This window comes from Anguilla anguilla, chromosome 3 (assembly GCF_013347855.1).
Source record: "Anguilla anguilla isolate fAngAng1 chromosome 3, fAngAng1.pri, whole genome shotgun sequence".
NCBI lineage: Eukaryota > Metazoa > Chordata > Actinopteri > Anguilliformes > Anguillidae > Anguilla > Anguilla anguilla.
The window spans coordinates 24,923,343-24,935,356 of NC_049203.1; the positions used below are offsets into that span (position 1 = coordinate 24,923,343).

General features: G+C 40.3%; 1 protein-coding gene across 1 annotated transcript; it reads left to right on the forward strand.

Annotated features, from left to right (window-relative positions):
* The first annotated feature begins 2,728 nt into the window (after window positions 1–2,728).
* Window positions 2,729–6,639, forward strand: nyx (nyctalopin). Its single transcript, XM_035411310.1, has 2 exons — window positions 2,729–2,782; window positions 5,207–6,639. Exons 1-2 carry the CDS (start codon window positions 2,761–2,763, stop codon window positions 6,619–6,621), a joined length of 1,437 nt encoding a protein of 478 aa, XP_035267201.1. The 5' UTR covers window positions 2,729–2,760; the 3' UTR covers window positions 6,622–6,639.
* Window positions 6,640–12,014: the final 5,375 nt, after the last annotated feature.

The window sequence follows — 12,014 nt, forward strand, 5'->3', positions numbered from 1 at the left end:
CTAACCGCTCAGGTCCCATCTTAAATTTCCTGTCTTTGTGCTCTTGCACTTGCCACAGTCCTGTGTCAGCACTTCCAGGTACTCTGTGTCAGCACCCCCATTTGCATCAGGGCAGTAGTTCTCCCTGCCCTTTTGGCATACCCCTTTTCTTTTTGCGATAGGGGTTGTGTTGGACTCTAAGCAACCAATAGAAATTTCTGTTAATGGTGAAATATTGGTATAACTGTATTATTAAACTTTGAACTTGAGAAAAGCTCAGTAGATTTCAAGCTCTGTGAGCCTGCATATTTAACACTGCAAATTTATTCAATAGGATAATGTTTGTCCCTTTTGTAAATATTTAATTCATTTTTTGTGGTCATGCAGTTGAGACCAAAAGTTTACATGCACTTAGGCTAAAGATATTCAAACTCACTTTTTCCAAAACTCTGCACATTTCATGTTACCATACCCTAATTGACTTGCCAAAAGAAATGTATCTACTTTGTTCACATCAGCATTTCAGCTTTAGTTTACTGTATCAGAATTCCACTGGGTTGAAAGTTTACATACACCAAGTTGACTCTAAACAGCCTGGAAGATTCCAGAAATTGATGTAATGACTTTTTAGAAGCTTCTGATTGGTCAATTGTCATAATTAAAAGTTAATTGGCACCTCTGGCTGTATTTAAGGGCTTACCTTTAGAGCCACTGCCTTTTTGCCCTTGATACCATGGGCAAATCCAAGGAACTCAGCGAAGAACTCAGAAAAACATTGTGGACCTCCACAAGTCCGGTTCCTCCTTAGGAGCAATTTCCAAACAACTGAAGGTACCACAAGCATCTGTACAAACAATTGTATGCAAATATAAAGATCTTGTGACCACGTTCAGGAAGGAGACACACATTAACTCCCCGGGCTGAACTAACTTTGGTCCGAAAGGTTAAACAACCCCAAGACAGCAACAAATGAACTGGTGAAGGAGTTGGAGGCATCATGTACCAAAGTATCTACATCCACCATTAAGACACCTACATTGCCATGGCTTGAAAGGCTGTTGCGCAAGGAAGCAGGGCCTCCAGCGTGGCAGGCAAGAGCTCTACCACTGAGCCACCAGCTACCACTCAGCAGGGTGCCTTGTACCCCCTCCCACCCGAGCAAAGGGATCACAGAGCTTCTCCACCCTAGCTCCCCAGTGGTGGAACGAACTCCCTGTCCCTCTTCGAACCTCTCCCTCACTACCAATCTTCCGCCGTGGTCTGAAGACTCATCTCTTCAGACTATACCTGGACTAACTACCACCACTCTATATATTTCATTCTAAATCCACCCACCCCCCCCCCCCCCCCCCCCCCCCCCCGCCTTCATGACACTCGTTACATGTTCCCCCATCCCAGCACTTTTTGGTAATTTGTATTTCTCCTAATACTGTAGCTTGTTCTTCTGCCTAGTTGGCTTTGCAGAGGTCAGGTCAGAATAGTGTTTACTGTGTGAACTAAACTGTGTTCTTGGCTAGAAATAGCTGTACAAAATAAGTATTGTATCTTACTGAACCGGTGTATTGTAGTTGTCCGTGACTATGAAATGCACTTTTTGTACATTGCTTTGGATAAAAGCGTCTGGCAAATAAATGTAATGTAAACATAACCAACAGTCCTCTTATGGAAATAAAGTAGATACCCTAATTGACTTAACACAATAAATGTATGGTAATATGAAATGTGTGGAGTTGTGAAAAATTGAGTTTGAATGTCTTTAGCCTAGGTGTATGTAAACTTTTGGCCTCAACTGTACATACGTTTGCAGATTTCCTGTGTTATGGACATGCCTTATCTGCATTGGCGGGGTGTTGTGGTATGTTCCCATGGTTCCTGTTGTTTTCGACAGAAATTGTGGGAATCGTAAATGTCCCAAGTTGCAAAAGTAAGCATTTTGTGTTGAACTCAACCCCCCACCATGCCCAACATTTTGCACTAGCCTGCAGAGTAAAGATGGAGAATGCTGTGGGTGTGGGATGAATATCCCATAGGATATGGCCTCCCCAGGCTGCTTGTTTGCTTTTTATGGAGGAAGACCGCTTTACTTACCTAATCCCACCACTGATCTGGAGGATTTTACAGCCATTAAGTGATGGCTTTCATAAGGGCGGGTGTGTCAGGGTGGGTGGGGATGGGGGTGTAGACTGAAAGGGACTGTGAAAGTTAAGCCATTCAAGCAAGGACCTAGGAAGGGAACAAGTGGTGCAGTTTTGCCTGGTGAAAACAGGTGAGTGGCTGGAGAATTGTGTACCAGCATGGATACATTTACTCAACATTGGTTTGGAAGGTGATTGGACTGATAGAGAACGTGAATTCTATCTCTTGATCGGAGGAGCTTTGGCATGTAATCGTATGTCATGCAAACATTTGAATAAGGATTTGCATGCATAATGTATTTTTTTGCGGGGGTTACCTTTCAGTTATTTGCAGAGATTCTGCTTGAACCTGTTCCATTTAGTATGCAAGTGGTTTGCAAAGGTTGCCAAAGAGGTGTAAGCATAAATTATGAGGTTATTTGGCATAAGTATGTTGAGCCTTCTGATTGTACAGTTATATAGAAAAAGTCAAAACAAAACTACAAATACCAAATACTACAATATAGTCTTCAAGGTTTATGCATTTTAAAATATTGATCAGATTCTGTTTTGTGCAATATGAGTGAAAGTTACTCCTTTTCCTTTTTCAGATCTTACATTTCATCAACATTTAGTCCTGACATGCCACAGCTTAAACAGCCCTGTGATGTTTTTCCTTCTAATAAACGGTAAGCATTTGTGAATTTTACTGCAATCATACTAGTATAAACCGTATGTATACTAGCGGTGAGATACTACCTAATGGGGTGGATCACAATTTTCCCACTACTCATTCACAGGGAGATGCAACTGGACACCATTTCAATCTCGATCCCAGGTTTCTGCATGTCCTACCTCAGGGGTACTCAGATTTGTCCCTTGAGGTCACTAGTATAGCTGGTTTTCCTACTGATTGATGTTGCAGACTGCCAGGAGATCCCACTCACCTGGTGTTCCACGTCTATATCAGTCCCTGGAAAACCAGTCGCACTACTGGCCTCCAGAGCCAGGTTTGCGCATCCTGTCCTACATCGTGGAGATTCATGAAATGGTTCAATGGTTGGTGGACCAAATGTAATTAAAATGTCAGTTAAACTCCAGTGTCTTGGTTAATTTAAATAAAAAGACTGCCCAGTGCCTATTGGTTAGGCAGTTGCTAATCTGTCCCTTTTTTAATCACAATAATATTCTGAATGGGATTTAAGCATATTTTCACAAGCACTCTGGATGTGCTCACCAGTTGTAGGGAAGAGAGCTCTGAAAACCACAGCCCTCCAATCCCATTTAAACGTGACTTCTATATCAAATTATTCCCACTGCGCTAATTCAATCTCCTATACCAGTCAACCTTTTAATCTTTAAAAGCTGATTGGAAGGAAAAGAAAACCCCATTTGCAAAGTGATTGCTCATGCAGTTCATCTGACTAGTTTAATTTCATCATTTGCTCATTGTACTGATCACTGACTATTGCGCATCTCACAAAATGGCAAAGATTTACTTCGAGATGTGAGGCAAATTAGCTGCAACTTGTTAATTTATTTCAGGAAAACTGCAGGGCCTGCCATTTTCTGTTGTTGCTCTTAATTGATCAGTTACAGTAGTAATTACACAGCTCAAATCATCTAGGTTCGAAGGTCGGAAATGGTTGCTTATTTTAAGGTGAAAACTGTAACCACCAGACTCTGTGGATCTAATTGGGGACCCATTTTATTTTATTCTATTCTATTTGAAGACAAAGGCAGAATTTTTTTTATTGCGAACATCCAGGTTGTAATGGTGGAAATTGTGATCAGTGATTATTTGTCGTTTGTGATTATTTTTATTAATATAGTTAGAGTAAGGTTCTTTACCTACACAAAAGGAATAATGTGGATTATGTAATTTACCAAATGCTTTTTAATCAGCACCCCAGTCACGATTCATAATGCGACATGTTTTTTTTCACCTTTATTTCACCAGGCAAGTCATTAAGAACAAAGTCTTATTTACAATGGCAGCCTGACATGTATAAAATCAGAATGACAGTCTTGGCCCACATGACATATTCATAGTCTATTTTCCAGTATTCAGTAATGAAGGTAGCTTCCTGTTCAGTGTCCCTGATTTTATCTGTGCCAAACCCTGCCGTGTCTACAGCAGGGTTTTTTGGGTAAATGGCACACATTTATCCAGCATAAAATCCCTAATTCTTCAGTGACGCAGGAAGCTCAATTAGAATATTGTTTTGACTGAGTAAATCAGGACATTTTGTTTTGTAGTTCTTGTATTATATCACTTGGATCAGCGGATGTACTTTATTTATTAATTCTTCAACTTGTATGTGCCTCTTATCTCTTTTTAGTGCTTATCAGGAGGATTGTTTTTTTTACTTAAATGCACAAATTTGTGCATATGATTTTTTTCATGACCTAAGAAGAAAAGCCAATCTTTTTCACCTCCAAAGATGTATGGATTTCCTTCATGCAAAGATTTATAAAGAACATTTAAATATGAATTTAAGAATAATAACAATTAGGCTTTCCCTTTTAGAAACAGTAACAGACAAAATAGTTTAATTGAAACATGGTTTCTTTATGGGTTGGGGGATGCCAAAAGAATTTCTTTATAACATGTTAACATATTTTTATAACAGATTTTATATTTTATGACACCCAGGGAAATAAACATTAATTGTTTTAATACACAAGCAGGCCTTAGAATACAGCCCAATCTGGCGTAGCCTATTAGAACAACTAATTGCATTCCCTTAATTTTGAAAAACAGAAAGGGAATCACCATGGTCTTGTCAGGTTTCCCTTCAGTTTTTTCCCTATTCAGATCAACTCAAATTTATTTATATAATGTGTTTTACAAAATTGTACATAATGCTTTATGATAGACCCCCACTTAAAGCCCCCACAAATGCAAGCCAAGGGCGACCGTGGCAAGGAAAAGTGGAACAAATAGGAAGAAACCTTGGTCAGAAACTCCACAGGGATAGCCCATTCTCCTCTGGCCAGCTCAGAGAGTGGATTCATAGTTAGCGTGGTTCTCAGTCAGTTTTTCTAATCTGCGTTAATCGGAGCGAGATTTCACGTCTTACTCTTTCTAAATGAGTGCTGTCGTCCCACAGTTTCTTTCCTCCTGATCCCTCCTGCACTGGCACCCTGGGCCTGTGCCCGCTTCTGTCCGGCCGGCTGCACGTGCACCCAGGAGAAGAGCTGCTCGGTTCTATGTGACCACGCCAACCTGCCCGACATACCCAGGGAGTTCCCCTGCGAAGCCTCCACCATCAACCTGGACAAGAACAGCCTGAAGTTCCTGTCAGAGCGCGCTTTTGGAACCTTGCCAGCCCTGCGCTCGCTCTCCCTCGACCACAACAACATCTCGTTCATCACTCCGGGAGCCTTCAAGGGCCTTCCGAACCTGCTGGAGCTTAAGATGGCCCACAACGAGTACATCCGCTACCTGCACACGCGCACCTTCACGTTCCTCAGACGCCTGGAGAGGCTGGACCTCTCCGACTGCAACCTCTTCAATATGCCAGACCGGATCTTCCTGGAGCAGATAGCCCTGAAGGAGCTGCTGTGCTTCCAGAACAACTTCCGCCGCATTCCGGGAGCCCTTCGGGGAATGGAGAACCTGACCCATGTCTACCTGGAGCGCAACAAGATTGAAGCCGTCGCCTACAACTCCCTGCTGGGCCTGACCAGCCTCCGGTACCTCAACCTGCAGGAGAACCGGATCAATGTCATCCATGACCAGGCCTTCCAGGACCTCCGGCGTCTGGAGAACTTCTACCTGAACGACAACCTGCTGGCGGACCTCCCAAAGGAGTCCTTCAAGGGCCTCTCCCGCCTTAAGATGCTCAACCTGGGTGGGAACCTGCTTACCAACATCTCCAATACCTGGTTTAGTGACCTGGTGGAGCTGGAGGTCCTTTACCTGGACCGGAACCAACTGTCCTACATCAAAGAGGGAGCCTTTGAGAACCTTACCAGCCTCATCTCCCTCCACCTCAATGGCAACAACCTGACTGCCCTGCCTTTCTCCGTCTTCCAGCCAATCTACTTCCTAGGTCATCTGTATCTGTTCCGCAACCCTTGGGAGTGCGACTGCAGCCTGGAGTGGCTGAAGGAGTGGATGGAGAGCTACAAGCTGGTCAGGGACATCCCCTGTGCGTCCCCCTCTGCCGTGGCTGGCCTGGACCTCAGCGAAGTGGTCTACAACAAGCTGGACGGAGTCTGTGTGGACCTAAGCGAACTCAACTTCACCACCCTGGCACCCGCGCCTTCTGAGCCCTGGCGCTCCACCACGGAGAACCGGTTCAGCAGCCTGATCTCCAGGCTCCTCCAGCAGGAGCTGAGGGAGGAGGTGGGGAACACCACCGATAATCTGAGGAATGGCACCCTGATCGACCAGGCTGAACTGTCCGCTGGGGCCTGCCGCGCCATGGCTAACCCATCCCTGCTGCTCCTCCTCTTCAGTACATGGCTGATCCCAGTCATGACGATGGGTTCTTTCCCCACATGTACCGATGTGTCCTGAAAAACAGTGGGATATTTTGTGAGAAGAATCTTTCATCTTTCCAGCTGCTTGAGGCAAAAAAAAAATAAATCAAAAAAAAAAAAACAGACATTTTAAATGCCAAGCACAAAAGGTAGTGCTTTTAAGCCTAATCCTTTTGCCTGGAAATCAGAGACTTTAAAAAAGAACCTCTGTTGGGACTTCTCTGTTTAAAGCAGTGCCCTGAAAATAATACAAATGTATACAAATCTATACAAAGACAGTGGAAGATCTGTTTCTGAGGTGAGGTGAAGGTTGTAATGACTGATAGAGGAAGAAATGCCTGCTGCGTAGAAGTCGGCCAACAAAATACATTTCTGTGATCCTGGGTAATTTATGAAATGCAGAAAAGCCATCATGTGCTATTATGTACAATGCTGAGAGAACTGCTGTTTCCTAGAATTATTTTGGAGACGAAAGACCGATGGTACAACTGTGACAGGGGGAAAAAAATGATAAAAATGGACTTCAGTAACACTATTATCTGTGTGCAGCATAAAATTCAACGGCTTTAAATGACTACATGCCAAATACAGTGAAAATGTGACTGTGTAAGTATGGTGCAGTTCCTGTTATACTATAAGAATCGTTTTGAATAAATGTATAGGATAAAAAAGGTGATTTAAATGAATAAGTAGTTGTCTTAGTTGATATTTAATAATCTGATAGTTGATTACAATTTTTTTGTAAGATATACTACATTTAATTGCATTTTATTGAAATAGATCAGCCTTCTTTCTTTTCATATTCATAAAACTGCTCTGATGCTGACTTTAGGAGTTTCTGAAGAGTTTACTGTTGCTTATTCGTTATTTTTTTGGTAAAATTGTACAAAAAGAGTATTTTAAAAAAAGCTATAGTGTTATAGCTATGTATGTTCACAGCATTCTTCTCTAGAACAGATGGCACTATGGCATTATATGCACAATTTTCTTGTTTTATTCATTCACCTAGATTTACAGGCTTTTAATAAATGCATTAATCTCCTTAATGTCAGGCTTATCCGCACTCTGCATTGCGTAAACCATCCTCTTAACTTAACCAAATGGAATAACTTTATCATTTCATTTTTGTACTTTTATGTGCATTTTCTCACCCTTTTCCTGCATTAATTACACACAAGTATTGCATGCACAATACAGTTTTAAATGAGGTGAGAAAGGAGGGCAGGAAAAAAGCGCTTGCGTCTGACATAGCATGGTGGTTTACATCCACGTGCATGATTAATTTGGCTACATTATGTTTAGGTTAGTATAAACTCAGAATTAGAATGTTTGTTTTTTTCACTGCTAATATTCTGTAATATGTAAGTTTGCACACAGAGGTGTGCCTTTTGCTTCATTGAATAAAGCGAGAAGAATGTTTTTGAAAACATTATGTATTCAGAATTTATCAGCACTTCTGTTGAACTGTGATAAATACCCTGCTTGTCTGAACTTGGGTTAATCTATATAGCATATCTGCTTTTCAGCCCTGAGCATGGGTCTGTGACCTGTGACCCCAATCCCATAAGCCTGTGGTTTATAGAACAGGTCTGTTCTTAACTCCCTGGTTTTATTTTAATGTACATATTCCTTGGAATTTCACACCTGATAAAATGCTCTCTAAAAATGAGAGAGGGGAGAGTGGGGAAGTAACTAAAGGTTTTCGTATTTGACTCAATTCTGAAAATATTACTAGAGATACTAGTTACTAGTATTTTTAAATACAAAGCAATCTGACCGAAAGTACTGAGAGTCAAATGTCACATTTAACCCCGAGTTTGGAGTAAAATCTAACATGGCAAGGATTAACAGTCTTAATAACTTTAAAAGTTAACTCAAAGTAAGAAAATTCAATACAGTGCCATGTTGTATGATACAAACCATCTTTAATTTATTTTTTAATTACATTTGTGTTTTTTGTGGCTTATATCAGTGAAAATGTATCACAAGACTGTACATTATTCTCTGGTTCCCGTCTAATGTCTCTTTGATCCAAACAGCTGTATCAGTTGTTGTCACATGTCACCACATAGCCTAAAGTTAAAGTTGAGTTAAATATATGTACCAAGATCCAGCATGAGTTTAAAAAATCCAGTGTCAAGGAATCCAATCCCAGCAAGCTAACATGATATATCAAACCTATGCGGTCTGTTAGTCACTAAAAGACTATTTACGATTGCATAAATTTGGTTTCCTTGACATGCACACACAATACAGTAACCCGAAAAACACTTCCGGTGAAAATTTGCACTTGCATATAGCCAAAAACAGACTTTTGGCAATATCTCCTGAAATATTTATTGAACTCTCCCGCCATTCATTGAAGACAAATAGATAGTAATTCTTCATGTTTAATCTGAAATACGTTCTTCAAGCTTGATGTATCTACCTAAAAAGTCAGTGTTACATTTTACCCCGTGTTTTGCCCTGCTCTCCCCTACATTATTATTACAGATACCAGTTTATCTAGACCAGTTTTCTCACCTGCAGTTCAGCCATCCCTCAGCAAGATGTGGAGACAGAGCTTAATTGTCACATTGCCCCTTCTCTGTAATAGAAACCAAGGCTGTGTTCAAAACCACATACTAGATAGTACATACTAACATCGTATGCAGTATGTAGCATGAACTACATACTAAGACAGTATGAATAGCTAGTACGTTCATATTTTTGCTTAACCATGCCAGGCACTTGCAGCCATCAGTAGCCAGTTTAAAACATACATCATAGTTCAAATACATCTAGAATCCACCTCATTAGACTAACAAAAATTGCCTAAATATTTGTGAAATTATTAATTCATTTTTTTTTTTATCCATTGCCACCATAAATGAAAATATTGATACTGTAACAAAACAGTTCTAAGCATTTACCCTACTAGCCTTTTGTAGGCTAGCTAGCGCTGCTAGCCACCATTACGACATGAACCACTGGATAATTTTCCATTTAATTTCATTGCTCTGAGTTTTTGTCTGAATATTCAATGTCTGTCATGTACCAAGACTTCCAAAAGCAAACTCGGACATAGCCTAAGTACTCTTTAAGGTTGCTGCAATAGGCAGAGTTTGAGTTTTTGGTTTGCAGGTGCAAGAGTAGCCTACATTTATGGGGAAAATGTGATTTTCTATAGTGTCAACAAACCCAACAACACAATGTCACAATGTAGTATGAATGACATGGCAAAGAATTACAACACTTGTCTCAATGCATAGCACCACAGAATATGAAGAAGAGCTAGCTTGCTACCATGAACATCTCTTTCTTTCTCCGGTAGCTACAGCTAAAAGACAGCATTCCCCGAACACTTGACCGATTAGCAGCTGTGTCCACCTGATGGCCCAAATGAATAAAAGCTGGAAGACTATGCAGAGTCTGCAGCGGAGTTATTAAAAATAAAACCTTTAATGCATTTGCAATATTTTTTTCCCCCTCAGGGTGTCTAGCTATAGCAAGGAACCTAGTAGCTGGCTAATGCTAGCTAGTTAGTGACACTACAATGAATAGTAAACAAGATGCTCATAGGGCCATCTTGCCCCACAGGGTACATGTTTAACTTTTAAAATAAAAAAATAAAAAAGATTTTTCCTGTGACAGAAAAATCAACTTGCCTCAAAAGGGTTTATTTGTTGAGCCATTAGTTTTTCATTAATTCAACCTTATTGTATGTTTCATGTACTCTAACCTCTCTACTCTGTAACCAGACAAGCATTTCAACCATAATTTTGTCCGTGAACAAATTCAGTAGGGTTTAGATGAATATTAAAATCTCAGGATGTGTTAAGTAAAACTGGGTTGCAGGTAAAAGATGTGTGGCATTTAATGGGAGTTACAAAAACATGAAGATCATACAGTAGACTTTAGACATTTTGCTCTTGTGCTCATATATCACAGGTCCTACTCTACTGTATTCTTTTCAGGGATGCAATTACAAGACTTGCCATGAATTATTTAATAAACTTGTTTAATGATTCTCTGGTTCCCTTCCAAAGTCATATCTTCCCATTAAAGTTGCCTCTAGCGCAAATTGCGTTGAAAGAAGCTAAGCAGGATCTTTGTCAATGTCACAGAGGGTGGAATTCTTGTTCAAGTTCCCTTGTGATGTCACACAATATGTTTATGTGCTGGGCGTGTCCATCTGATTCACAGCAAAGGAATGGAAGGAAATCCTTACCTGAGTGTTGTGGGTGTAGCCTGGCAAGCATGACAGAAACCATCCATATGGCATGGACAGGCCATATAATTAACTATATTATTAATCCAGTGGTTCCTGAACTTTCAGTCAGGCCCACCTTTAAGGAAGGTGAAAGGTGAAGTACCACCCACTTTTTGAGTTTTGAGGCATTTGGTTGAATCTGAGAAAACAAGATGTTTTTGTACACTTCAGAATTCTGCAGTCACATCATCAGTGAAGACAAGTGAGCCAGGTCCAGTGGCAGCCATATGTGCCCAGGCCATAACACTACCTCCACCATGTTTCACCATCTTTTTGGTACAGGTTAATACTTGTCTCATCGGTTCATAAGACTTTGTTTTTGAAACACTCAATGTTTTGGCTATGTCTCTGATCTATACTCAGATTTTTCATGATGGCCTGGTTACACACATAATGAGTCTTCCTGTTGAAAGACAACAGCAACAAAATTCTACACCTAGAATCAACTCAGAAGCTTTGGTTAACTTTCTTCTGCATGAACTAATGACACAAAGACACAGAGATAGCCAAGAAACAGCAGAGAAGCCAATTGCCCAATTACTTTTGCTCCTCTAAAGTGGAGGGATTATTCATTAAAAAAGGGTTGAAATTCCTACGCGGATCACCATATATGGATGCAAATACCCTCAAGTTGATGCTGACAGTCTACAGTTAAACCACATACTCATTGTTTTATTTCAAATCTAGTGTGCTGGAGTACGGACCCAAAAGACGAAAATTGTATCACCATCCAAATACCTTCCCACTGCACTATATGTTTTGACAATCTTTCAGTGCATTTACCAAAATAAATGACCTCAAACACATTTCTTTATACGTCTTCTATCACATTGATGCTATTTAAATTGTGTTAAATCCATTTTCATTGAAAAATATATGTCAGGTGACTCCTTTACATAGAATTAAGTTTTAGCATTCAAATTAGGATTAGGCTAGGGTTAGAGTTGGGAAAAGGTTAAGTGTTAGGGTTAAGACAAATTCGTAGTTGTGTTTAGCAGCTTTGGAAAGGTTTAGGATAAGTGTTAGCCTTCGATGTTGAGTAATCCAAAATTTTTAAATTTTCTTTCTCTAATGGGATGCACCACTCATATATTTTGACTTTTTTCAGTGAAATACATTTGAACAAATAGATTTCTTTGTATTTTATCGCATTGATGATATTTCAGTTGGTTTTCGTC